Source organism: Setaria viridis, chromosome 1 (genome assembly GCF_005286985.2).
Source record: "Setaria viridis chromosome 1, Setaria_viridis_v4.0, whole genome shotgun sequence".
NCBI classification, from domain to species: domain Eukaryota; kingdom Viridiplantae; phylum Streptophyta; class Magnoliopsida; order Poales; family Poaceae; genus Setaria; species Setaria viridis.
The window spans coordinates 39,083,799-39,108,397 of record NC_048263.2 but is presented as its reverse complement, the minus strand read 5'-3'; the positions used below and the strand labels follow the sequence as shown (position 1 = coordinate 39,108,397).

The window sequence follows — 24,599 nt, the reverse complement described above, 5'->3', positions numbered from 1 at the left end:
ATGCAAAAGGTGCCCGATCTATCGCTCTTGCTTCTGTTCAGATGGCATCTACTCACTGTACTGATGTTTTTTTTCCTCCTCCCTCCCACGGCTTACTACCGCTGCAGAGGTACGGGGAGGCAGGCAATGGTTAGGTGTTGGCTGGTGGGTATCTCACCTCTTTTCCCTTCCCGAGTTGGGTTTGACGTAGCAGGTACTCCTTGCAGCAGCATTTGTTGGTGACTGGTGAGCCATGCCTGTCGTTAGGCGAATAAAGAAGCTCGTCGTCGATCAGCATCAGTAGATCGAGGGAAATATAATGCCCGTCCTTTTGGATTATCTGATGCACCTACCCGATGGGATCGTTGTCCGCCGTGCATCCGATGCAATAGTACTGCCGATGGGGGATGATTCTGCTGTGCACATTTCAGGTTTCTAGAAGGCAACATGATGAGAGTTGTTTTTAGGGCGCCCTGTTGGGAGTTTCGTGAGGTGTCAGATGAGTGGTTTGAAGTCCGAGGGCCGGTTTCGAACTCACTCACGAGTACAGGGAGGGTGCAAAAAACACGTTATTTATGAAAATATTAGAAAATGCATCTTTCCTGATTTGGGCCATGCACAGGAGGAGACATAACGGGCTCATGCGGGGAGGTTGCCAGAAGGCCCAAAACGAGGCCCGGCCCAGAGCCTCCCAGTCCCAGACGGCAGACGCTGACGCCGTCGTCGTCCTCCCCGCGCCGCCGGTCCGACTCCAGCCTCACGGCAGTTCCTCGTAGTCGCTGTGCTCCGCGCCCTTCTCTTCCACTGTTACTGGTTTCGCGAGGGCCGGAGATCCATCCATCCGGATTTTGCATTGATTTCCTCTGTTGGTAAGGAACCCTAACCTGCTCGGATTCCAGGGGCGAATTCTGTGCTGGGCGATCGTTGTTGCCATGAAATCCGAAATCTTCCTTCCTCTCCTGCATTCACCAGCGGCCCGATTAATTTCTTCCTCCTCCTTTTGTTTTTGATGAATTTATTCCTCAGCGAGCGCAAGATGAACCTCGATTGATGGCATAGCAATTGGGACGTCACGCAACACAAGGTCGGGGTGGGCAGTTTATTATCCAAGAGATCGGGATTCAACTGAACCCCACACGTCGCCCTGCGGTAAGTTTGTGTCTGCTGTGTTACAATTGTTGTAATGCTCTAAGTGATCATGGCGTTCACTAATTCCTCCTTACACATTGTGTTGTTCAGCCAAAATGAAGGGAGTACTTCCAATTAAGGGTGCATCGGCTGCCTCAGTGCGTAACAAGAAAGCTCCTAAAGAGCTCGAGAATGTCTTGAACCAATATTTTGGATATTCGGGATTTCGAGGAAAACAGCTCGAAGCTATAGAAGCTGTTCTATCAGGTCTGCTAACCCTTGCTTGCTTGTGTGTTCTTATACTCATTTTGACTGACACCTGTGTCACTGTGTGCTGAGATGTTCTCAATGCTATGGGTTTTGTTTAATATGTTAAACAATTTATCTGCAGGACGAGATTGCTTTTGTTTGATGCCAACTGGAGGTGGAAAGTCGATGTGTTATCAGATTCCGGCTCTAGTGAGGACAGGCATTGTTCTTGTTATTTCACCCTTGATAGGTGAATTGATCCATCAAGTTTCCTTAATGCGATAGCATTTGTTACTTGAAAACATACTGACAGTTCCTTGATTTGATTGAAAAATCTGCTAACCAGCACTGATGGTAAGATTTATTAGCCTTACATCTCCTTTTCCTGTTATTCCTTGTATGCCATGGAACATCATGTGCTCTGCATATGAAATTTACAGGAGAACCAGGTTGCCAGCCTGAAAAATAAAGGAATTCCAGCTGAATTTCTCTCTTCAACACAGACAGCTCACACTAAACAAGCAGTAAGGTCCCAACATGGTGCAAAGTAATTCTCTACTAGGATATGCTCAATTCATTTGCCAATTTTGGACCCTCCTGTAATCGTTTGGTCTGACATCATGCCCTCAGTTTGTACGCTGAACTAGATACCACATAATGCAACTATTTCATGTAGTATGATATCGTACTACCTGAGAACCAATTTATACCTTTTTTATTGAACTAGGCTACTGTATGTATTAGTGAAATAATGAACATCTTCTACCTAGCTGCTTAATTTTTGGAATTTACAATTTTATTGTATGTATGCTCCATTCCTTCAGATACATGAAGACCTTGATTCTGGTACACCTTCCTTAAAGTTGCTATATGTCACTCCTGAGCTTGTTGCAACACCTGGTTTCATGGCAAAGCTTAAGAAGCTCTACCACCGAGGTCTTCTTGGTCTTGTTGCTATTGATGAGGTCTGAATTTAGTAATGACTTTATTAACACTTTGTTGTTCTTTGATCTGTTATAAATGGTACCTGCTGCTTATATCTGCCATTCCTTTTCTACAGGCTCACTGTATTTCAACTTGGGGCCATGATTTCAGGTATGCATTGATTTGTTTGCTTTTTGTTGAGTACTTATAATCGATCTTCAAATTAGCAAATTTTCACCAAGAAAATACTGTTTTGATTAAATGCAGACCTAGTTACCGCAAACTTTCATCATTGAGGAAGCAATTCCCAGATATCCCTCTGTTAGCTTTGACAGCAACCGCTGTCCCGAAGTAATGCAATCTGCCAACTTCAATTTTGATATCTCTACTTTTTTTTTCTCGTCATATTTGTATGGTCTGATCCCCTCATTCTTTTCCTTTGCCAGAGTCCAGAAAGATGTCATATCATCATTGTGCCTACAAAATCCAGTAATTCTTAGAGCATCATTTAATCGACCTAATATATTCTATGAAGGTATTTTTTTTTACTTTGTTGATCATTTATTTTGCAAAGCAACTCAAGAGCTTGTCAACATGTCTTGAGTTGCTTTGCTTGAAAATGAACTGTTTTCCCCAAATAGATTAGGGTACTTATTCTTCTAAATTTCTCCTCTGCTATATATGTAATGGAACTAAATTTGCAGTTCGTTACAAGGATCTTCTTGATGACGTTTATTCTGATATATCAAATTTACTGAAGTCAAGCGGAAACGTTTGCTCAATTATATATTGTCTTGAACGAGCAGCTTGTGATGATCTATGCATGCATTTGTCACAGCAGGGTATCTCTTCTGCTGGTATGCTGATTTAAAGTCTTAGTTAACACTTACCAAATGTAAACTGTACTAGGATTGCTGCACTGGGTATTGTTCTGATGTTTCTATGTGCTTCTCCTTACTAGCTTATCATGCTGGACTAAATAGCAAAGTGCGAAGTTCTGTTCTTGATGACTGGCTTTCATCGAGAACTCAAGTTGTTGTTGCAACTGTAGCATTTGGGTATTGCTTCTCTTCATTTCCTTTTTGACATTTCAGCCATTTGATAAGCTGATTCCTGGTTCACAAGTTTCAGAGTACACATGCAATCATTTGACGACAAATTAACTACACACAGTCATCCTGTAGTTTATAGTTTGCTTTTGCTTGTGTCATTATTCTACTTAATTATTAATACTAATGTGGTACCATATTTCACTTACATTGCTGCTTCAATATGGGGCTTTGGTTTGGTTTGCGGATGCTGCTCACACAGAATGGTACATAATCCTACTGTTCCATTATCCCGTTCCTATTTCTACAAAAGTGCTTGGTAATACATTGGCCCTGACGTTTTTTTCAGGGTATTGATAGACAAGATGTCCGTATTGTATGCCACTTCAACTTGCCTAAGTCAATGGAATCCTTCTACCAGGAGTCAGGACGAGCTGGTCGTGATCAACAGCCTTCCAGGAGTGTTTTGTATTACGGATTAGATGACCGGAGGAGAATGGTAACTAATTTTCAAACAAAATAGTTTACCATCTAGAACTGTAAAACTGACATGTGGTTTGTCAGGAATTTATTTTGAGAAACACCAAAAATAAGAAATCACAGTCGTCTTCCTCTTCGAATGAACTTTCGGAGAAGGCCCTAGCTGACTTCAGTCAGGTTCTAACTATCAAAAACATATTTATTGGTCTACTACTAGACCATGCAGTTGGTCTCAATGCTGTTATATTTGCCTCTCTTGATGCAGATTGTTGACTACTGTGAAAGTTCTAGCTGCCGGCGAAAAAAGATCATTGAGAGCTTTGGAGAGAAAGTATGAGAACAACCATAGATTTTTCAGTATGCTTTCTGCTTTATGTTATTGCATATTATCTTTAAAATGGTGTAGGTACAACCAACTTTATGCCAACGCTCATGCGATGCTTGCAAGCACCCAAATCTAGTGTCCTCACGTCTGGAGGAACTTCGTCGTGTGCCCAACTGTCGCTTTAATAAGGTCTCTCTGGTGTTTCAAAGGTATGTGCAAGGCTTGACTTTATTTTTTAAAATTTTATTTGTTTGATGACTCTTAGTGGGTTCATCTCTTACGCTGGCTTTTTTGTTGTGTTGGAATATTTTCATCTGTATGACAGCTCACTAGTTAATCCAGCACACTTGGACACTGAATTCTGGAATCGTGAAGATGGGGCAAGCATATCAGGCGAAGACATATCAGATTCTGATGGTAGAAGTGTCGAAGCGTTGCTCCCTTTTCATTTCACTTTTAGAAGATACCTCTGATTATTACTTGCATAGACTGGATCACGGGAGTGCACTAATATCTGCATTCTTTAATGTAGATGGAAATGAGGTACTGAGTAATATTGCCATTTCAAAGATTCCATCAAAAGCCGGCCTGGATGCAAAATTTAAAGCCCTGGAGCGTGCTGAAAATGCTTATTATCAAGGCAAAGGTCAAACCAAGCAGCAGGTGATTCAGATGTTGCCCTTTTATTGATATTGTTCCTTTGAAGATAAGGATGAGTTAAAACTGCATGTTTTTATTATTATTACTATTTTTTTGTAAATGAATGAGTTAAAATTGCTTGCTCAAGCTTTCATACAATAATGACTAGTTTTAAACTTCAAATGGTACCAGGGACAGGGCGGTGGCCTTGTTGACAAGAAAAGCATCTCTCAGGCGTTAAGAGATGCATGCTGCAAAAGATTGTTGGGTGCCCTTGGACAAGCAAAGCTGCGACTTGGGAATCTACCGTAAGTCTGCTTCCAGTTTGGACTGTTAGAAATGTGGTTTCAGTATTAGTCATTTTGAATTCTTTTTCTTTACATGGTGAGCTGGTGACAAACCAAATTAACCTAAATTTAACCATGCAATACATTGTGTTGTGGTTTCATTTTTCTGTTGCACTGTATGGCTTACAGAAAAACAGCCTCGATTTTTACATACTTCTTTCGTGACTTGGCATGCTTTCAGATGCGACGAGACCGCCTCTGCCACACACCTAGAAAAAGAGTGCTTCAAAAAGTATGAGAAAGTGGGCAAGACATTCTACAACTCACAGATCGCTGCTACAGTGCGGTGGCTGTCATCTGCAACATTCAACCAGATGCATGATCGCTTCCACTTTCTCATTGATCAAGATACAGATCATGGGGCATCAAGCTCCCCCGACATCGTCCCAGAGTCGCCTCCAGCAGCTACTGAGGTTGTCGGTGCAAGGCCAGGAGAAACCAGTAACTACAAAACTAACGACAAACCGCAGAATATTCACGATTTGGAAAAGATGAAGCATTCTGATGAGCTTGCAAAGACTGCTGCAGCTTCAGCTGGAAACATGGAGCTCCCCGCAATACCATCGTTCAGAGAATTCTTGAGCCAAAAGGGAAAGGATCGTTTAAAGAGTTCTTCAAATTCTAGTGCGGGGAGCCAGCCTTCTGGTATTCGTAGGAAGTCTAGTGATCTGGTTGAGAGGCAAGAAGCCAGCAAGAAGATGAAACCTTAAGCGCGACTTGTCTGTTGCACTTATCTCCTTGAAACTTGAATAGATTTTTGCAGCAGGACTAGAATTTTCCTTTTGCTGATCTGTAATCAAACACTGCAAATTTGCATTGCAGCAAATCATTGCTCAATCCCAGTGATAATTTTTTACTTTCCATCAATTAATTTGTACAGTAATAGTAAGGGTGATTTTAGTTTCTCGTACTCATGTAAGACAGAGAACCGAGCGCAGTACATTTATGGCGAACAGTGATAAATTCCAAATAATGTTAGATACATTTATCGTAACTAGCACATCTATTTCATCAGCTTTTACAACGGTTAACAACTACACGGGAGTATCTGTATTGAACTATGAAGATGTATTGTTGATGTTATCACCCGTCAGATCAGGGGAATCCTTCTCAAGATCAGAGATCAGCTGCTCGATGTTTCTTCTGTATATAGGCATGTAATGATCATTGATCATCATTTTCGAAAGCCTCAGCTTGCCATACAGAGATCTTGGTGTCAGGAAGATCCCCATGCTGCTCTGCAACTCCCCATTCGTCGCATCATCCTGATGAACATCAGGCTCCTCTTCATGAGCTGTTTCTTCTCTGCTGGAAGTTAATATATGCATGATTTTTCCAGGAGGGTAAAACCTATGCACTTCCTTCGTCTCACTGAGCACATCTTCGGCTACGCCACCCACCTCCTCAGCAATTGTACTTTCAGTCATCTCTTCCGCTATGTCATCATCATCTCCCTCCCTCTTACTGTACAACTCGCTTTCAAGTTGCTGCCACAGCTCCACATCAGTCATCCTGTCCTCATCCACGTGGTGATCGACGATGTCCTCATCGCTGTCTACCTTGTCATCTACCAAGCCAAGTGCATCGACTGCCACAGCAACAGAATTATGAACCTCTTGTGATGCAGTGCACTGGATAGCTTCTGATGCAACTGTCTCTGAGGTTTCTACAGTGGTTTCAGTCAACAGCGAAGTGGATTCTGATCCACCACTTGTAGATGTTCTTATTTCCTCTGATGTGACAGTTGAGGTAGATGAAACATTATTTCGCCGTCTTGGTCCAATACAAGTCCATGAGGATAGTTGTAGTGCTGGTCGTGTCCATGCTGCCTGCGCTACACTGCGAGCTCTCCTCATTACAACCTGGCCATGAGAATATTCTCACTCAAGTCATGGGCAGCGCAGATGTATCAAACTCAAAGCAGAAGTAAGCTTCCTAAAGATGGTGTAACGTATGAAGCTTTTGAAGGTAACCTGTGTCCCAGTAGATACTGGTCTTAAGATGGCGCCAGCACCAGCTACTCTTGCTTTAGCATTTGCCATAGAAGGGAGTCGGGATCCCAAGGCTGATGCAGAACGATAAAAAGTGCTTAGGATTCTGGTTTGTTCAATCTGGTGACGGAGATCATTTAGCCAAGCAGATGCTGTCACCTGTTATGAAGGAATATTGGCATCAGGGTAGTTTCTTACAGAAAGAAGTATAAATTCTGTGTGTGATAATAAATTTCTAGCCAAAAACAGCTATATTTCTCTATAATATGGTATTAACAAAGTCAGGAATATCAAGTAAGATACCTCTGAACGAAGATCATCTACTGAAGCGGCTGAAAATGTTGGAACCAAATCAGCTCCGTTGATGACTGTAGTGATAAAATGCACTCCTGACTCTGCCAGTTCCCATGTCATGCATGCAGCTGCAAAACAGAGGATCATCTAAGAAACACACATATTTCCTTAAGATCTCATTTCTTAGTCTAATGGAGTTTGAGCTTATCCAAATTCTAGTGAAATAGCAACATCAAATTTAGAAAGCAAATTTATGACAGCTACAACGAAATATTGGTATGAGGCCTTATCTACAACTTACTTCTAACATTTGGATTTTATCAATAGAGGCACAGCAGCAATCACAAGTTGAAACCAGCTGCGTGCTATCTACTATACCAACTGCCTCTGTGAGTATAAAAACATAACAGAAGCAAGCAAGTATATACAGTAAGAAAAAGGGAGGGACAATGGGACAGAATGAGAAAGGATGCAAGGCATCATTTTCATGGTTTGATGGACAAATTAATATTAAAAAAAATCATAACATGGAAACCTGGAGCAAACGCCACACAAGTAGTAGAGGCAAACTCCTTCTGCTCCCTCAGGATGTATGTCAAGAGTGCAGCTGTACCACCCCCAAGTGAATGTCCAATAACCTACATAGATTTGCCACAAACACCAATCAATTAAACACTTTAGGAGAAACATATAGATGATTCATGATGCATCAGACACCATAATATGGTCATGGTGTAGTAATGCTTACATCTCTAGCATTGGAGATAAGAAAAGGAGGTATAAAACAACGATTACCTTTATTTTAAAGTCTGGGTACATTTGTAATGCTTGTGCCAGACAAGGTGCTGCAAGCTTTGCAATCCATCTAGCAGCTGCAACCATCCCAAAATGAGCATATCCTAGTACTAAATCGCTAACACCACCTTCCTGTACAATTGTATGGTGAAATGGAACCACAGCACCAGTGGCAGCTGTTAATGTATCTCTGATGCTATGAGTTCCCCTAATTAACAAAAGTATGCACTGTTTGTCTCTATCAAGCAAAATGGTGAAAGCTGGCTTCAAAATCTGCAAGTAAACCACAGAAGTTCCCGAATCAATGCAAAGTAGACAGTGTTCTTGCTCATAACTATCAGAATATAGAATCAGCAAAAGAATGGTTACCCATAATAAAACAATAGGTAGTTTTCACTCACTCCTGCTTTAGGTTCTTGCATAAGAACATTCTCCGCGGAGTAGCCAGTCGCCTCCAAAAACAACGGGAATGGCTTTTTGGAGAAATGCCAGCAAAGTGTCAGCAAATTCAGAAGATACTTTAAGTCAGCAATTACTTCAGTTCCTTTGAGCTCCACACTATCATTTCCAGCATATATGCTTGCTACAGATAAGTTTCCCTGGAACACATTTCAGAATCAGATCAAAGCTATCAAAAACTTGTATGAGTATTAGCAACCAAGTGCACCCTGTAATTTTCAGTTCATCCAATAACAGAACTAAGCAAATTATATGATGGACAGAAATGTGCTGGTAATCTATTGGAAGAGATATGACATGTACAAGATAGGATTCAAATGTAAAAGACAAAGCTATATCCACTGCCAAGCTAATGATCCAGAGCACTCCATATTCACTTTGAACCTCCAAGAATCAGAATTAGACCAAATGGAACAAATTATCAACAAGTATCAGTCACCAACCTGTCTCCTGAGGAGGAAGCTGATCCCAAAAGCAAGGTCACCGATGGGCCACTTCCCAAGGGTCTCTGAATATGTGAACCGCAGTGTCTCTGACAGAGTCGAGATGGTCTCAAGCCAAGTGGCAGGGGCACGCACATCCCTCCTTGACACCCTGCTCCTGCTGGGAGAATCCGGCACACCCCTGGCCCCCACATCCCTGCTATTGCTGCATTCCCCTTCCTGATTTAGTCTCTCTGTCTGCAGGCGTCGGTTCAGCGTATAGTAAAGCAGTGCGGCAGCCCCTGCTGCGGTTGCCATTGTTGCGGTCGCCATACCACGGGCGTACAGGCCCCACAGCCCTGGCTTCCTCAGTTGTGATGCTCAGGTTAGTCAGTTGGTCACAGCCTCCACTGCAGTTCTAAACCAATGTATTAATGATGCAGTCAGACTGCGTTATTTAATCGCCAAGCCTTCCACTGGAGATGCGATCTTGATTCTTGGGGGCAGTACAAAGTCAAACCTGGTACCACACACAGAAAAAACGAGTTTTATTTCAGCAAGGCTGCCATCGATTGGGGACGGAGGTGGACACTGATCACCAATACCCTAATTTTTCCAGTGGCACAAACAGTAGCAGCATCCCCACGACATCCCATCAAACACCACAGCAATTCACTCAACCAACCAACAGGTCCAACAAGCCCAACACAGGTGAACTAAGAAATCATCATGACATCATCTACGATTTCAGGATGAACTGAACACCGAAACTATCGAGAAAGCAACAAGGCCGGCTACAAAATCAGCCATAGGAAGATGTTGGATTGGAGATGGTACCTCAATCAATGCGCGGCAGCTCGGGCGCGCTCGATCGGATTGGCCTGGGCGGAACCCGCTAGGGTTTTGGGAGGGGAGCGGGATTCTTCCGGATGCGGCGCCTACCGGTGCGAATTTTCTGGGAGGGGAGATAGAGAAATAGGGAGACGGGGGAGAGGGCGGGCGGGCGCGGAGGCTGGAGACGGTGGCCTAATCCGCGTCAAATCTTGCGGGGCGGCGACTGGGGAGGGCCTCCCGGACGAGGCGCGCCTCCTTTTGCCTTTTCGGGGAAGAAGCGGTTTGCGCTCGTGCGCTCGGGCCTGCCGCGCTGCCTGAACTGCTGCTGCTGAATGCTGATGGGCGATGGCTGCAGCGGTGGGTGTGGGTTTGTGCTTTGCGGTGCGGCGAGGCAAAGCAGGCAGGGCAGACACGGACACGGATACACCCAACCCACACAAGGTGGCCGACCCGGTACGCGAACCGCGTTGCAGGTTGCTTCGAGGCCAAGCGGGGTTCTGGGGCGGTTCGGACCAAACCCGAGGCCTACTCAGTTCACAGGAGCAAGCATCATCACGATTCGGAGATATATATTTATGAATTTGTCTGACTTTTTGCAGCTACCAAACAAATAAGCCCTTGTTTACTTCCTAAGTTGGGAGGTGCCAAATTGGCATTTTGCCATAAATGCGATACTGTAGCGTTTCGTTTGTATTTGTGAATTATTGTCCAAATATTGACTAATTAGGCTCAAAAGATTCGTCTCGCAAAGTACAACAAAACTGTGCAATTAGTTTTTAATTTCGTCTACATTTAGTACTCCATGCATGTACCGCAAGTTTGATGTGATGGGGAATCTTCTTTTTGCATAGTATCAAAGTTGGGAGTTTGGAGGGAAGCAAACAAGGGCTAAAAAACAGAGAAAACCTGGCAGCACGCTGCAGCAGGCGTGTTTAAACCATCTGGGAAAAATAACTACTCGTATTATACGGAGGATACCTGCAAAAACTCTAAGCCTCGGGCGGCCCGGCCCCTCACCGTTCAGGATGGCCCCATATGGAAGTGGTGTAGAAGATTCGCCTGTACGAAACTAGAGCAAGCCCTCCTCCCGCTCCTCGCCTCCTCCCTGTCTCGATCCGACGATCTCCCTCGGCCTCACTCCCCGCCGACCCAAACCCTAGCAATGGAGTCCACGCCCCCCGCGGTGCCTCCATCCCGCGCGGCCCCGCGCCACAGGAGTTCGCCGCCGCCGCGCGATTCATCTTGTCCCTCCTTGGGGTCCCAAACCCGGAACGGGCCGTGGCCCACGGGGGACGCGAGGATCTCGCCGCCGACGAACGCCTCCGCGTGGCCGCGGCTCGAGGAACGGGTCCGCCACGGCGATGGCGCGTGACGCCCCTGCGCATCTCCGTCGCGCCTCCATCAATCCCTCGGACGTACTCCGTCGCATCGCTTCCCAGATCGGCCTAGCGATCGAGCGCGCGGGCGAGCTGTCGGGAAGGGGACGCCGCCGACGGTGAGCCCATCTCTCCGCGCCGCTTCGCTGTACGCCTCCGCGTTAATGGAGGTACTGTGGGGAATGCGGCGGCCTCTCCATCGCGGGACGCGCTTTGGAATCCCGATTTGTTTTGCTGACGTCATGCGATTTGAGGTGGCGAATTCGTTACGCTGGTGTTAGGAAGGCTGTTTAGCTCAATACCATGCTTTAGTTCAACATGAATGCCATGATTTGTGTGTAACCTGCAATCGTGGTGAGCTGCCTGTTAGGCTATCGTTATGCTACTGTTTGAATTGGTCAGGATGGTGTCATGGTTTCCACGGGCCTGTTAGGCTATCGTTATGCTTCCATTTTATGCTTGCATATGTAGGGGCATGGGACCAGGATTTGGCTGTGGGCCTCCGGGTTCTCGTGACCGTTGTGTTGTTGCATATTCTTTTGGGTGACAAGGACGATAGACACGTCACCACACGCACGGTTCATCTCTTATCACAAGCATGTGCAAATAAAACGTCAAAAACAACCGTATACCATGATTGTGAGCATCATGCGATTTGAATATCAGTGGGGAGTATATACATATATCATTGATACTGCAAATCCAATTAGCATAGTTACATTTGTAGAAAGGCTTGTTAATGACAGAGTTACATTATAAATCTAACAGATTGCATAAAACCGCTAACTAATTTTGACGTCAGAATTACATTTCCCACGACCCACGGAGTCGGGAGCTGACGAACAAATAACTGGTGGCGGCATGAGGCCTGGTACACCTTTCTGTCAGCAGGACGAGGATCATTTGCAAGAAAAGGCCACTCATGTCATCTTGAGCGCACATGACTCAGATGAGTCTCCAAGAAACCAGTCCCAATCGACAACGTAAAGGGCCCTATGTTAGCATGCATCGAACTAGAGCTACCAGAGATACAGTGGTTTGATTTTTTTTTTCCCGAGGTGTCAAGCCATGTTATAGATATTGTGCCAATATCTACATCCCAGCAGAAAGTCATCTTGCAAGGAACTGGTCATAGGGATTCAACACTGGCAGCTTACAGAAATTGGAGTCGCCTTGTCCATCATCTAGACACAGAAACCTATCTCCTTGAAGATCCTCTGGAGATGACTCGAGCTTCTCCGTGGATGATTCACCACCCTGAGAGTTAAGAACCTTATGAAGCAACAAATGCACAATAAGGATGCTGATAGATTAAGAACTAGATGGTGTCACAGTAACTTTTACTATGCCTAAATAAAGAGATGAAAAAAGTGGCCGTAAGTTAGATCTCATTTTAAATTCCCCTATTAGAATGATTGAACCGGCAAGTTCAAGCAAGAAGATGCAAAACAAAATTAAGTGCTATATATCTAAAAGGAAAATCGCTTCCATCACATCGTGCCACTGCAAGATGTACTCGGTTCAAACAATGTCCAACTGACCGTGAGTAATGTTTCTCAAAACTACTTACAGCTGTTTTAACTGTGGAGAGCTTAAGGTACACACTGTTACTAACCTCTTTTTGCTGGACACTCATGCAGACAGACATTTTTTGCTGCTTTCCGATCAAAAGAGCTTCACATTGGTTGGCTACATCCTTGAAAGGCAAATCATGGTTTGTTGATACTGACAACCTTCCAACATGCCGAGATGTTTCTGAAACCTACAGAAATTATAACTCTTCTCAGTATTATGGACTCATGTTAAAAGGCTCATAGTTTTACATGTACGAGTATGACATTCTTTTCTAATTAACAATTGGCAATATGCGCAACCAATTATTCAATGAAATGCACATGTAATATGTTATGTTTTTGCAGTGCATTTTGAATAATGTAGAAGAATCAGGAGATGAATACATACTGAATCAAGAAGTTGATTGACATCAAGAAGGCTGCTATCTGGCTGATGTCGCAACTGAGGTTCTGCTAGGCTGTCAGATGGTTCGACAAGGGTATCATCTTCAAAAACAAATCCCAACGGGATGACCTGCAGAAGTCCCATAGTATAAGAACAAAAGAATGAAAATTTCAAAGGTGTTTAATTGTTCCTTATCTATCACAAAGAAAGCTTATCACCTCCATAGATTTTTGAGGCATTTTTCCATTTTGTGCTGCAAATTTTGAAGATGTTTCACCCAGAGGACAATTGTCATCTGCTGAAAATTCCTCAAGCAGCTGTTTTCTAATGGTAGATAATTCTGACTGCAGAGAGAATGAAAATCAGAATACTGTTAAATAAGAAAGTTACATAAATATACCATTATCTTTTTGTGCAGGACCTCGGGTAGATCTTCCAGGCTATTAAGTATAAGAGACACGGATGTTTCTTTTGACTGATCTTTATTCATGTCAATGTTGGAGAGCGATTTTAGAGCAAGATCGTCATCCTCTTTTGAACCATAGCAAGGTTTAGCTACGCTATCAAGCACCTGTAATCTACTGTCTTCAACTAAATGAAGAAATGGATCAACCTGCAACAGGGCGCATAGAAAAGAAAAGGTGAATTCGATGATCCCACCCTGTCAAACACTTACACTCGAAATCAGTTTACAATAGACAGGTCTATCGAGCAGTACGTATGTTAGATAGCGCTATACTGGCTAAAACTGATCCCATGCAAGTCCTAATATATTGGTAGCAGTCTAGCAGACATGTAAGGATCCTTAGGTTCTAATCAATAGGACTATAGCAGGCATATTGGGCTGCCATTTTTTATAATTGCCTCAATAGCATACCCATTAAGAGAGCTGGGCACAACAGACCAGTCTGACCCAATTAGCTGGCTAGGCAGATCCAATAAGAAACAAAGTGGGCTTTGGCCAAACATAATCTGAGGCCCAATAGTAAAGGAAGATCCTAAAAGAAGAGCTTTGATCTGGTCAGAGATATTCCAAGCCTGAAGGTGCCCGTTCAGAGGACGGGATCCTCTCAGATATGAGGTTTGAGAGTTTTGCATACCATTTTTGGAAATGCGCATACATGCCAAAATTTACCGTGGACTAGCCTATATAGTTCATACACACGACTTCACCGCAAAGTAATGAAGCAAGGAAAGTGTATTTTTCACTTACTGTGCTTTCTGTCAACACATGCTTCACAACGGGAATGAGAGATGGAATGTTAAAAGCTTTAGAAAAAAACACGAGCATGGAAGTTGCCAAAGTAAAAAGAGAGCGCCTGCGTGATGGTGAAAGAAAACCTGCAGAGAATGTCGATAGGATTAGATTATCAATAAATAAAAATGTTGATGCAGATAAATAAAAATGTTGATGCAGAAAATATTTGGCAGAAGCACAGGATTTGTATATAGTACAGTACAGCACAGCATAGGGACCCAGATAGTAGTTATATAAGTTCCATTTAGTAAGCACTTTGATTTTGAGTTACTTAGTTCCCCAGGAAAACTATAAAAGGGCCCCCCGTGGAAGCCCAAGCTAAAATTCCGACAACATCCCATTTGCATAAGTGTCACAGCCACAGCCTGGCAATTTAGGTGCAGTCTTGCACTTAGGAATATCTGGTGCACCGATGAGCCAAGGGGCTCTCTCAATTGATAGCTTAATAAGTGTGTGTGGTCGTTTCATGCGTCAATAGCAGTCTGTAGTTTGCTTTATGCGGACCTCTACCCTTTTTCCTTTCCTTTTCCTTTTCTCTTTCCTTGTTGTTCACTTCCTGTTCCTCTCTCATTTCGGTTAGTGTTTTTTATTTTGTTTTATCTCTTTTACACCTTAAGATAATGACGGACAACTCTTCTACCAGTTCGAGCGAAAAAAGAAGAAATAATTGTGTTTTTCTCGAACAGCGCAGGAGAGCTGCGTGTCATTTCATTAAGAAGAGGAAAAGTATACACCAGAGAGAGAGGCAAAATGACCCCTCCCAAATGCAACAAACACACACACACACACACATACACAAATTTAAACAGCTTAAATTTCATTGTTTTTAACTGCCAGATTAAACTATCACATAGTTTTAGCAAGCTATCCCAAGTCTGTGCGCACTTTATTCTCAGTAATCATCCTGCCCAAATGTTGAAAGTCTACATCAAGGTAGGTTAGCCAAACCATTATTGAAGTTCTGCGCCAAGGCAAGCTATGTTCCTTTTAAATACCTCAGTTTTCTTCATTTATGTTTGCTTTCCACAATACATACGACTTTTCTTTCAGAGGTCAAGTCATTTTCTGTTGTCCATATATACGTTCTCTAATGCTGACATAACCAACAAATCATGTCGCTACTATCCTCCCCATACACATCGTGTGAAAAAAATATTAGTTACTACCACAAGATTCCTGAACCCCCTCCAGTGCTATGGTGGATTTAGGAACTTATTGGCCACTTACTAGAGTTACACTTGACCCTACTGCATATATATATTAAAAAAATAATTATTTACACAGAATTGAATATCCTCCACGACAGGCCCAACTAAACAAACACACAGATAAAGATGCTAAAAGAGGGATGAAAATTTACCTGCTTGTAATGAAACACCTCTTAATGAAAAAGCAAGCTGAAAGCTACCAACCAAAACTTCAACACCTGAGCCCTGTAGTAAGAGTAAGTTTGGTATGAATTAAATGAATCAAATCAAAGGGGGATGGAATGAGGCAGCTATGCAAGGTTAAGAGTATAGTTGTATATGTTCACCCTTAAGGCCCTGTTTGGGAATCTTGTAATTCTTTTCACGTGTAATTGTGTTACACTTGTATTTTCTTGTGCACAAGAAAAACCTCTGGAATATACTATATTATTTCCCCCCTGAATAGCTGTTGTTTGGGTAGGCGGAAAACATCTATGACAGGTATTTTCTTATTAACACAGCTACGCCCAAATAAGCACGAGCATTACACAAGCAATGAAATTTCAGAACATACTTCTGAACTGGATCACAAAAGTGAAAGATTTTCATATAAGCTGTCCGCATCTAAATTTGAGGCCAAAAGTTCAGATCAAAGCATCAAATTCAGAGAACGTACAGGTCTCCAGCACTCAAATCTGAGGCCACAAATTCAGATCGAAGCATCAAATTCAGAGAACAGATTCTTTGTACCAGATGACAAACATTGCGTCCAAGCAACCACCAATGTCAGTGCCAATTGCAGATGCAAAAACAAATTACACGGAGCAGCACAGGACTAATCATCCAAATGAATTAAATCAAGGCATCAGATGAAATTCAGATCTAGGCTGTACTGTTGGAGGAAGATGAAGCACAATGCAACACTAGCGGAGTCGACTTCCAATTCCGGCGCTGTTGACGAGCTTGCCTAGCGAAGGGACTGCTACTTCTTTGTCTCCTCATGGCCTTTGAGCCGCCTGTTCATTCTTGAATAGCTACCCTGCCAGCTTGGAGCATGAGATGGGAGGAGGAGCCAGAGCAGGTGGGACATGAGCTCAAGGGTTCCTGGAGCTGCCTCTTCCACCGCTGTATCTCTCGATTTGGAGGGCGCAAGGAAAGCGGGGTATAGAGGGGAGCCGCCGCTGTCGCCATGAGCGACGGACGCCTCACCCCTCAAGCCGTCAAGCGATGAACAGAGGCAGGGCGGGGACAAGGCGAGCACGACATCTATCGGTTTTTTTTTTATCGCCTGGGCACCAGATTTTTTTTTCCCGATTGGATAGGCTCAAAACAGAGGTAAATTGGTGTCCTCACCAGTCACCCAAACAACTCATTTCAGAATATGATGTAAAACTTTCCAGATGTGTATTGTACTGTCTCATCTTATGGCGGGTTAACGGGATCATGATCCCCGGATCTCCCCGTTTTACCCTCGACGACCCTTCCTCCTTTGTGGTTTCCTCCCCAGAAAGAGCGTAGAAGGACGTCAATTGGATCCCGGATGGTCCTCCAAGGCACTGCCATCAAGACTGTTGTCTGTCAGCTTCAGCTCCGACTCAATGCTTCACAGTTGCAGAATGGGGATCGGCAAAGTATAGTTTAGTTGATGATAACATAGGCCAGTGAAAGGGTGCCTTGCCCTCATTTGGTTGCATGTGTTAGCGTTTTGATCTCAATCTTCTTTTCTAGATTGGCACTGTGGGGCCTGTTTGGCCTTTCGTAACTGATACCCTCCTTTTCCCGTTTTCTTTGCTGAAAACAGAAGTGTAAAACTTTAGCCTACCAAAGGCCCAGCAATGAAATCAGGTGGGGATCTCTCCATTGACCCTCAAAAAAGAAAAAGAAAAATGAGAGAGAAAAATGTTGACTTGGATCCATTAAAGGGAATAGCTTATGATGTAATTGGCAATGCAATAAATCCAACATTTTATGGACGGTGCTATAATTGCCTTAGTTTGTTTTGTCTTTGAGCTGACAGATTCTGTTGAATGTGAAAAGTAAAATGGATTTCCAATACCGAGTAATACATTGCACTATAATATAAACATAATTATGACCTTTCTCATACTGACAAGAGGGGAGTCAAAGGAACACCATAGTATTCAGATATAAAGCAGAGTAACGAGTCTTCTCACCTTGGCTCCAGAAAACAATAGCATCAAGCTGTAAGTATGAGAAATTGCTTCATAGTTCCGTGGAACATTTTCAGGTGACAATGCCTGAGTCCATAAGGAGGAAAGGAGAAGATTTGCCTGACGAACACTGAGCATGAGGGTGACAGCATCCTGCGTAAATCAATGAAACTTTTTATTCTAGTGAGAAATGAAAAGGAATAGTTACAAGAGGACCCTATTATTAGGCGCAAAAAAGGGAAAATCTAACACGGACCTTTTCTTGAGTGGGTACACTCAAGGTACTCGTATCTGTGGAAGAGGGAAAAGAAATATCTTTTGTGCTAGCCATCCTTTGAATAGTCTGTGACTTGAATAATCTTGCATCATTTGCACTGATCTCGTCTGCATTCTCACTGATGGGCGTTAGCTTCGTGTTATCCAGAAGGGGACTTTCACGAAATGAAAGCACGTCTCTTTTTAGTTTCCCAAACAAAGCAGCAGAAGATGAAAACACTGATGTTGTTCTAGATAACGTCCTTCGAAGATCGATCTTGCTTGTCTGTGAAGTGTCTGAAAATGGGCACGGAGAGACTGAAGAGGGAACAAGAACAACAGAGAAAATCCGATGTGCTCCTAAACGTGTCTCACAATCTGGATAGACCATTGCTAAAAGCAACTGATGAAACAACGCCTCAGGAAATGCCTACAATGCGTAGCATGTCATGTTAAAGATCTGGTACAGTGGGTAGAGGATGGAAAAACTATATTGTTAATCAACTTACTTTGCTCTGATGTGACAAGTTTGGCAATGATGCAACTATTTGAGCAGTGCGGTATGCTGCAGAGATAGTAGATCGTGCAACAGTTGTAGAACTCGAAATGTTCTCCAGTACTACAGCTAATGTATCAAGGATAGGCCCAGCATCACCAACCTGAAGAGAAAAAATAGTTGAACAAATAATCCATAACTTGCAGATGTAACCCTAAAATAGAAATTTAAAGCAATACACTCCTAAAATATATTTAGAAAACTTGACCTTTCTCGACAACTGAACAAGACATTCATGTACAGCTTTCCCATATCCGTTATTCCATTTGGCGATGTTGTCTCCAGGACCTCCATCATTGGCCAAGGATTGCATGCTTTTACCCATATGCCTGACCATATCACTTATTGCAGCCATTAGTGCTGTAGAAGACTGAGCTTTGGAGTGCTCAGCAAGGCGTGTAGTAATTTCGATGATATCTAGAATCTTATCAGGTTGTTTCAATACATTCTTGTGTTCAAGATGCTTGATTAACATAGACAACAATATATGTGCATTCTGTCCTGGCATACAATGACATAAATATCTATCAGAACCAGAAATAATGGTTGAAGACAAGCATGCGTATATATAGATTATAGAGTATAAATATCACAGAAGTGCAAAATGTACACTAATAAAATAAGATATTGAGGAAACAATGAATACCAGATTTGTCCATCACAATTTGCATATCTAGCAGGACACACAGTGCAAATCCTTTAGAACGTGACCATAGACTGTTATTATCAAAATAACGAAATATAGCTTCCAGAACTCGTCGTACTGTTGTTCCTTCCCTAGATATTCTAGCAAGATTGTGTAGACAAATTCCTGACCAAAAGTTTGGACTTCCTGATTCTTCTCTGTTTTGAAAAATAATTTAAAAGAGATAAGATATTAGATAAACTTAGCACAACATAAAACTTCTAAGTAGTCTATATGCCTGAACTTATTTACATTGTCAAACTTAATTCACCGTGGGCAGCTCTAATATCTTTCCATGAAGAAATCCTTGTCAAAATGGAAACAGCAGGAGGTTCATGACCTTCAGATTTGAGAGCTTCACTCACCCACCGGTTTCGTTTATCCTCAGCAGGGGTATCATCATTATCAGAATTTGCATACGGGCTCTCATAATTTTCCAGAACTGCAGAAACAACCTGTGAAACCATCAAACAGCAATGGCTGAGAACAGAGGAGCGGTGGTAATTATAATGACACAACATTGTACACTACCAGGCTTCCAGCTATATGGTGTCAGCAGGAATTATGTATTAGTTATTAAATAATGGACATGGCTAAAAGCTTTATATTGCGTGATTGAAGAAGATAATTACAGGGCTATGAGCCACCCAGGACATGTCCAAGCTAGGCCACCTTAAGATCCATGTTCGACTGATCCTACGTATGACTTACAAATGGAAATATTGGAAAGCACTATGGGTTACTGATGTAATTAAAATTGAAAAACCAAAAAAATCACCAAATAAAAGCTTTGGTTGGACTAAAATAATTGCTTATTTTTTACTAAAACAAAAAGCTCATGGGAGAAGGCAAAACAATACACTTACACTATCAAGTTCTGCAGAGATATGGGAATGCTCACCCATAAACCAAATCTGCAAGCCACAGAAATCAACATTATGCATCCGGATAAACAGAAAGAAATGAAATGTAGAAGAGACAAAATGAAATAATATCCTCTCTTGCAAAAAGGTCGTATAAGAGAACCAAAAAAATTTAGAGCCTATTTTCTTTCCCAGATGGGATGGTGCAGGATCCACTATTTGGTTGAAGGGATTGAATTAATTATCTTGAATAGTATGGCTTGTGAAAGAAAGAATGAGCATTTTAAATATATCATGTCATAGCATATTATGAATTACTTCATGAACAAAAACACCAAGCAGGAAAAGCTAATCTTGAACCAAACAACTGGCTGTGGGCCCAGAAGGCCACATGGCAAAACAAGAGAAAGTACCATGGAAGAAAGAGCTTGGAGACCAGCTGAATGAAGAATACATATCTTCTCCTTTTCACCCACCTCTTGGGCCAGATGACATAGTTTAGGAATCTGGTTTTCTAAATTGAACATGTAAGTACTGTCAACCTATAAAGAAAAGGTAATAATCCACATGTCAAAACAGTTTGAAAAGATAGTACTAAAACATGATACATCCATCTCGCAAACTGATGCTACAAGAATGTGTTTAAATACCTGATTGTTTATAAAGTCAAAAAGTGTTTGGCATGCTAATTTCCGCAAGTCATCCTGTCTATTTTGCTCCAATAATGTCTCTACAATTGTTAACAAGCTGTTGGCAAAAAGTGGCCTGAAAAGTAGTGGCTTCATCCATTACAGCTGTTGTTCACGTTCATAGAATAAAGAAATCATTTGTAGATGCAACACTTTCTTATTAGATTTTCAATATAGTAAGAGCATATTTTCTATAAGCAAAGGAAGTAAAATATTTGCTTCAAGTTTCAGATGTTATCAGAGAGCAAGGTTATCCAAGATAGATAGAAAATTAAATTGTCACTTTAGATAAAGTTATTGTCGTTTAACATAAAATAACTAGGGATGAACTGCAAATTCTTTGTGAAACAAATCAGGCAGGTGAGCTACCGATTATATTTAAAGGGGAACTGCAAATTCCAATGTTTTGAAACTAGAAGCTCATGACATATGCAAGGGAGGAAATGCAGCTATGTTTGTAAGTAAAAACAACTTACAGTTGCTCCTGACAAGAATATATCACCTTTCGATAGATTGCCATGACAACTTTCACTGAACCATAGCGCTCAGCTCTCATTTCCTTGTAGCACTTTTGCTCTAAGTAAACTGTAATCTGTAAAAGAAATAAGCATAGTTTTATGACAGTTTTCATCATTGAACTCGCTGAAAATATACAGACGAAGCATAACAAGAAATGCACCTTTGGAACACGCATTGGATTCCTTGAAATATATTCACACAATTTCCCTATCTTGCGATCGTTTGGTCCTTCATCCTGAAATGAACAACAACTTTTGCAGCTAGCACATTCACGTTATAGAGACTTGCGAAAACAAAGGTTCTTATAATTATATATTTATATGCCTGTTCTCAAATTTATAATACCAAGAGAAATGCTATAATAATCACCTACAGGTCTACAACGCTTTTTTTTTTGCAAAGGTAGAATTTGTTACTGCAGAAGGAACTAAAGAGAAACAATAATTGTAATGGCAAATCTAAACCATGCAACATTATCCCTGATGCAGAATTATGATAGGTAGCCTACATAAACATCATATATGACCAGTTTTAAGCATTTATAACATATGTGACCTGTGTCCGAGGGAAGATTTCTGCGAGCAACTTCTTGTACCGCTTGACCGGATGGCGGGACCTCGTCCGCAGAGACGGGCAAATGAAGCATAGCCTCTCGCATGCTGGCAACACCTCCCTCGAGACCACACCCATCGACATAAGGGTTCCTCAGGCTTCACCAGCGTTCGTCCGCACAGCATATGTGCTACGCATTGCCGCTACAGACCAATGTAAGCTGACCTGATAGAGATAGGAACATTAGCCAAATCACGTCACATCAACCGCAACCCGCAAGCATCACCGAGCAAATGATGGAACCACATCAAGCCGATCCGGTGGGCTAGCAACCCGCTAGACGCTCCTCAAATCTACCAACCGCGCTCACTGCAAAAGCGCTAATTCCACGGCCCAGAGCACCGGCCACATGCTCCGCAGTGAAAGCAACACTGCCGATCAAACATTATTCGAAAACGTAACGAATTCCCCCAAACGAAATGCGCGTCGATGGGCCAATTCAACCACCGCAAGGAGTAACCAAACCTCGAGACCACACCTTAGAGACGGAGACGCCGGTGCGCGCGGCGGAGATGTATGAGGCGCAGGCGCCGCACGTGCTCCGCGGCGGGCGTGGTCGATCGATCGATGGAGCGAGCGGAATGGGGGTGGGTGGGGGGGAGAGAAGGAAGGGAAGGAAGGCAAGGGCGGCGTGGGGTGCTCCTCGTCCTCCTCTTCCTCTCCTCCTTCCTCTCCGCGTCGCCTTCCCTCACGCACCTTTGTTGCTGCCTGCCTTCGCCCTCGCCTCCTGCCCTCGCGTCGCGCGGGATTTCTATATCTGGGCTGCGGTACCGGCAGGGCAGCTTTATTCGGGGGAGGTGCTTTATATGCGAGAGGTTGAGGCTGTGAGACGGCGCTCTAATGGAGGGAGCTGGCGTGATCAGCGGCGGGTCGCGTGGAGGTGGAGCCGTAGCGGCGGCAGCCTCCCCGCGATGGACGATGGCGCCGCGCAGGCATTGAGCGTAGAGAAGGGTACATGGACTTCAATTGGGCCTGTGTAGCTGGGCTAGGCCTATTTTGGAGTTTGAAGAAAACTGGTGGACTGGGTGGGGGGTTTAGCGAAGGGTTCTTTTGTTCAGATATTACCATATTGGGCCACAATGCAATTAGTATGTGATGTGATCGATATTGGATCTATTCTAAGTTTCTAACAAAATCAGCAAAAAAAAAAGGCATGCAGTTTTGTTGGAGATGAGCAATGGCTTATCTATTTTCTAAAAAAATAATGATGATGAGCAATGCAAGGTGTGCAAACTGCAAATAGAATCGTCACATTTATTCTCTCTCGCGCGTCTCCGCTTTTGCAACAGTTGAAATGGGTTGTTAACTTGTTACTCCCACCGTTCCAAATTATAAGCCGTTTTAATTTTTTAGATTCATAGATATTATTATATATCTAGATATACATTATATCTAGAACCTAGAAAAATCAAAATAAACTATAATTTGGAACGGAGAGTATATGTCTTGGCAACATAAAGTTGCAGTGTTTGTTTCAAGGTGCTCAACTGCTCGTGTTGTTTCCTTGGCGGATTAGTGTTGCTATTGTATTAGAACTCTTTCTGATCATACCACATGTTTTAGACCCAAAAAAAAATTGTACTTTGTCGGAGCAAAGTGATAGTCATTGATTATTTTCCATAAGGCCGTTGGCCATTTTGATCAACAAATTATACTGGCCAGATGTAGTTAAACGAGACAAAAAAAAATGCATGCATAGTATATTGAGCCTTTTCAGTAGTTGCAACCCTTATCTTCCAGTAGCGGTGACATGTCACACTCACATGAGCCACAGGATCTTTGAAAGGAAAGATGCCAACCTGGCAACCCATCAAGAAATGCTCTGCTGTCGGTTTGTCGCTAGTTCATCAGCTACTCCGTTGCGAACACATGATGCATCATCTTGTTTCACCTCCTGTGATGAGCCATAAAGATCAGAACAGAGTGCAATTGAGTAGCTGATGAACTTAGCTACTATACAAGTATGGTAAACATCGTGCTGTGTGGCGTATACAATACAAGCACCACGTTGAACTAGAGAGTTAATCGTAAATTATTTTAATCATGTTCCTAACTCCTAAGTGATGAACAAAAGCACTCTTTTATTTATTGAAAAAAAAGGATAGCCTACTTTCTTTCAAATAGAAAAACAGCTACAATAGTGCATTCATATTATCCTCCTTTCTTGTGGTTTGTGGGTTTTTTTTTCCAAAATACTATGATGTGAAAATATTTCTATAGCTATGCTACTAATCCAAAATCTGTCATGTAATCAACCAGACACGTGCATCTTGTAGGACAATAAGAAACGAGAGCGGATGTGGTTCTATATTGTGTCCAATTTGTGTGTTTGAAATCTGTCATGTAATTAGTGCACATACTGTTGGACAACAAGAAAAAAGAGCGCGCTCTTCTAGTACTACATAGCGTACTGTATGTATATGAACTGCACAATAAGCATCGATAAGCAACTCTTTTGGGGGGAAATGGTCGATAGAAACGTGAAAAGTATTATTTGCGTCGTCAAGGAAATCCGAAACAGAGAGTTTTGTCTCTATGTTTTCTGATTTCTTGA

General features: G+C 42.6%; 3 protein-coding genes across 6 annotated transcripts; 1 reads left to right on the top strand and 2 right to left on the bottom strand.

Annotated features, from left to right (window-relative positions):
• The first annotated feature begins 585 nt into the window (after window positions 1-585).
• Window positions 586-5,987, top strand: LOC117840380 (ATP-dependent DNA helicase Q-like 3). The gene is made up of 21 exons (XM_034720890.2): window positions 586-848; window positions 1,006-1,128; window positions 1,219-1,374; window positions 1,499-1,606; window positions 1,703-1,710; window positions 1,797-1,880; window positions 2,181-2,321; window positions 2,417-2,451; window positions 2,548-2,631; window positions 2,727-2,815; window positions 2,985-3,137; window positions 3,242-3,338; window positions 3,592-3,595; window positions 3,679-3,828; window positions 3,894-3,986; window positions 4,075-4,140; window positions 4,216-4,343; window positions 4,460-4,551; window positions 4,667-4,797; window positions 4,966-5,081; window positions 5,302-5,987. The coding sequence occupies exons 3-21, from the start codon at window positions 1,224-1,226 to the stop codon at window positions 5,828-5,830; spliced, it is 2,259 nt and encodes a 752-aa protein (XP_034576781.1). The 5' UTR covers window positions 586-848; window positions 1,006-1,128; window positions 1,219-1,223; the 3' UTR covers window positions 5,831-5,987.
• A 49-nt stretch (window positions 5,988-6,036) lies between these two features.
• On the bottom strand, window positions 6,037-10,271 carry LOC117840397 (uncharacterized). Its single transcript, XM_034720905.2, has 8 exons — window positions 9,919-10,271; window positions 9,103-9,601; window positions 8,602-8,799; window positions 8,201-8,473; window positions 7,941-8,043; window positions 7,415-7,533; window positions 7,094-7,270; window positions 6,037-6,982 (listed from the first exon to the last, which is right to left on the bottom strand). The coding sequence occupies exons 2-8, from the start codon at window positions 9,412-9,414 to the stop codon at window positions 6,179-6,181; spliced, it is 1,986 nt and encodes a 661-aa protein (XP_034576796.1). The 5' UTR covers window positions 9,415-9,601; window positions 9,919-10,271; the 3' UTR covers window positions 6,037-6,178.
• Window positions 10,272-11,953: 1,682 nt separating this feature from the next.
• Window positions 11,954-24,366, bottom strand: LOC117840328 (protein SEMI-ROLLED LEAF 2). Of its 4 annotated transcripts, none has more exons than XM_034720832.2 (20): window positions 23,845-24,366; window positions 21,989-22,210; window positions 21,594-21,668; window positions 21,391-21,506; window positions 20,876-20,990; window positions 20,639-20,767; window positions 20,229-20,276; window positions 19,615-19,817; window positions 19,324-19,520; window positions 18,886-19,178; window positions 18,631-18,780; window positions 18,123-18,551; window positions 17,870-18,019; window positions 15,869-15,941; window positions 14,464-14,591; window positions 13,672-13,863; window positions 13,469-13,594; window positions 13,254-13,379; window positions 12,907-13,053; window positions 11,954-12,563 (listed from the first exon to the last, which is right to left on the bottom strand). In XM_034720832.2, exons 2-20 carry the CDS (start codon window positions 22,127-22,129, stop codon window positions 12,402-12,404), a joined length of 3,000 nt encoding a protein of 999 aa, XP_034576723.1. In that variant the 5' UTR covers window positions 22,130-22,210; window positions 23,845-24,366; the 3' UTR covers window positions 11,954-12,401. The 4 variants fall into 4 exon arrangements, with proteins under 4 accessions (XP_034576723.1, XP_034576731.1, XP_072151723.1 ...); XM_034720840.2 differs by lacking the exon at window positions 23,845-24,366 and adding an exon at window positions 22,524-22,656; XM_072295622.1 differs by lacking the exon at window positions 23,845-24,366 and adding an exon at window positions 22,524-22,652 and having other exon boundaries at window positions 11,954-12,548.
• Window positions 24,367-24,599: the final 233 nt, after the last annotated feature.

Coding starts and splice junctions, on each gene's coding strand:
- LOC117840380 (XM_034720890.2), top strand. CDS start 1,224: ATGAAGGGAGTACTTCCAATTAAGGGTGCATCGGCTGCCTCAGTGCGT. Junction 2,816..2,984: donor ACCTAATATATTCTATGAAG/GTATTTTTTTTT, acceptor CTAAATTTGCAG/TTCGTTACAAGGATCTTCTT. Junction 4,344..4,459: donor GTCTCTCTGGTGTTTCAAAG/GTATGTGCAAGG, acceptor TCTGTATGACAG/CTCACTAGTTAATCCAGCAC.
- LOC117840397 (XM_034720905.2), bottom strand. CDS start 9,414: ATGGCGACCGCAACAATGGCAACCGCAGCAGGGGCTGCCGCACTGCTT. Junction 8,474..8,601: donor TGCAAGAACCTAAAGCAGGA/GTGAGTGAAAAC, acceptor GTTTACTTGCAG/ATTTTGAAGCCAGCTTTCAC. Junction 8,044..8,200: donor ACCCAGACTTTAAAATAAAG/GTAATCGTTGTT, acceptor AAATCTATGTAG/GTTATTGGACATTCACTTGG.
- LOC117840328 (XM_034720832.2), bottom strand. CDS start 22,129: ATGTCGATGGGTGTGGTCTCGAGGGAGGTGTTGCCAGCATGCGAGAGG. Junction 19,818..20,228: donor TCTCTGCAGAACTTGATAGT/GTAAGTGTATTG, acceptor ATGGTTTCACAG/GTTGTTTCTGCAGTTCTGGA. Junction 18,552..18,630: donor ACTTGTCACATCAGAGCAAA/GTAAGTTGATTA, acceptor TACGCATTGTAG/GCATTTCCTGAGGCGTTGTT.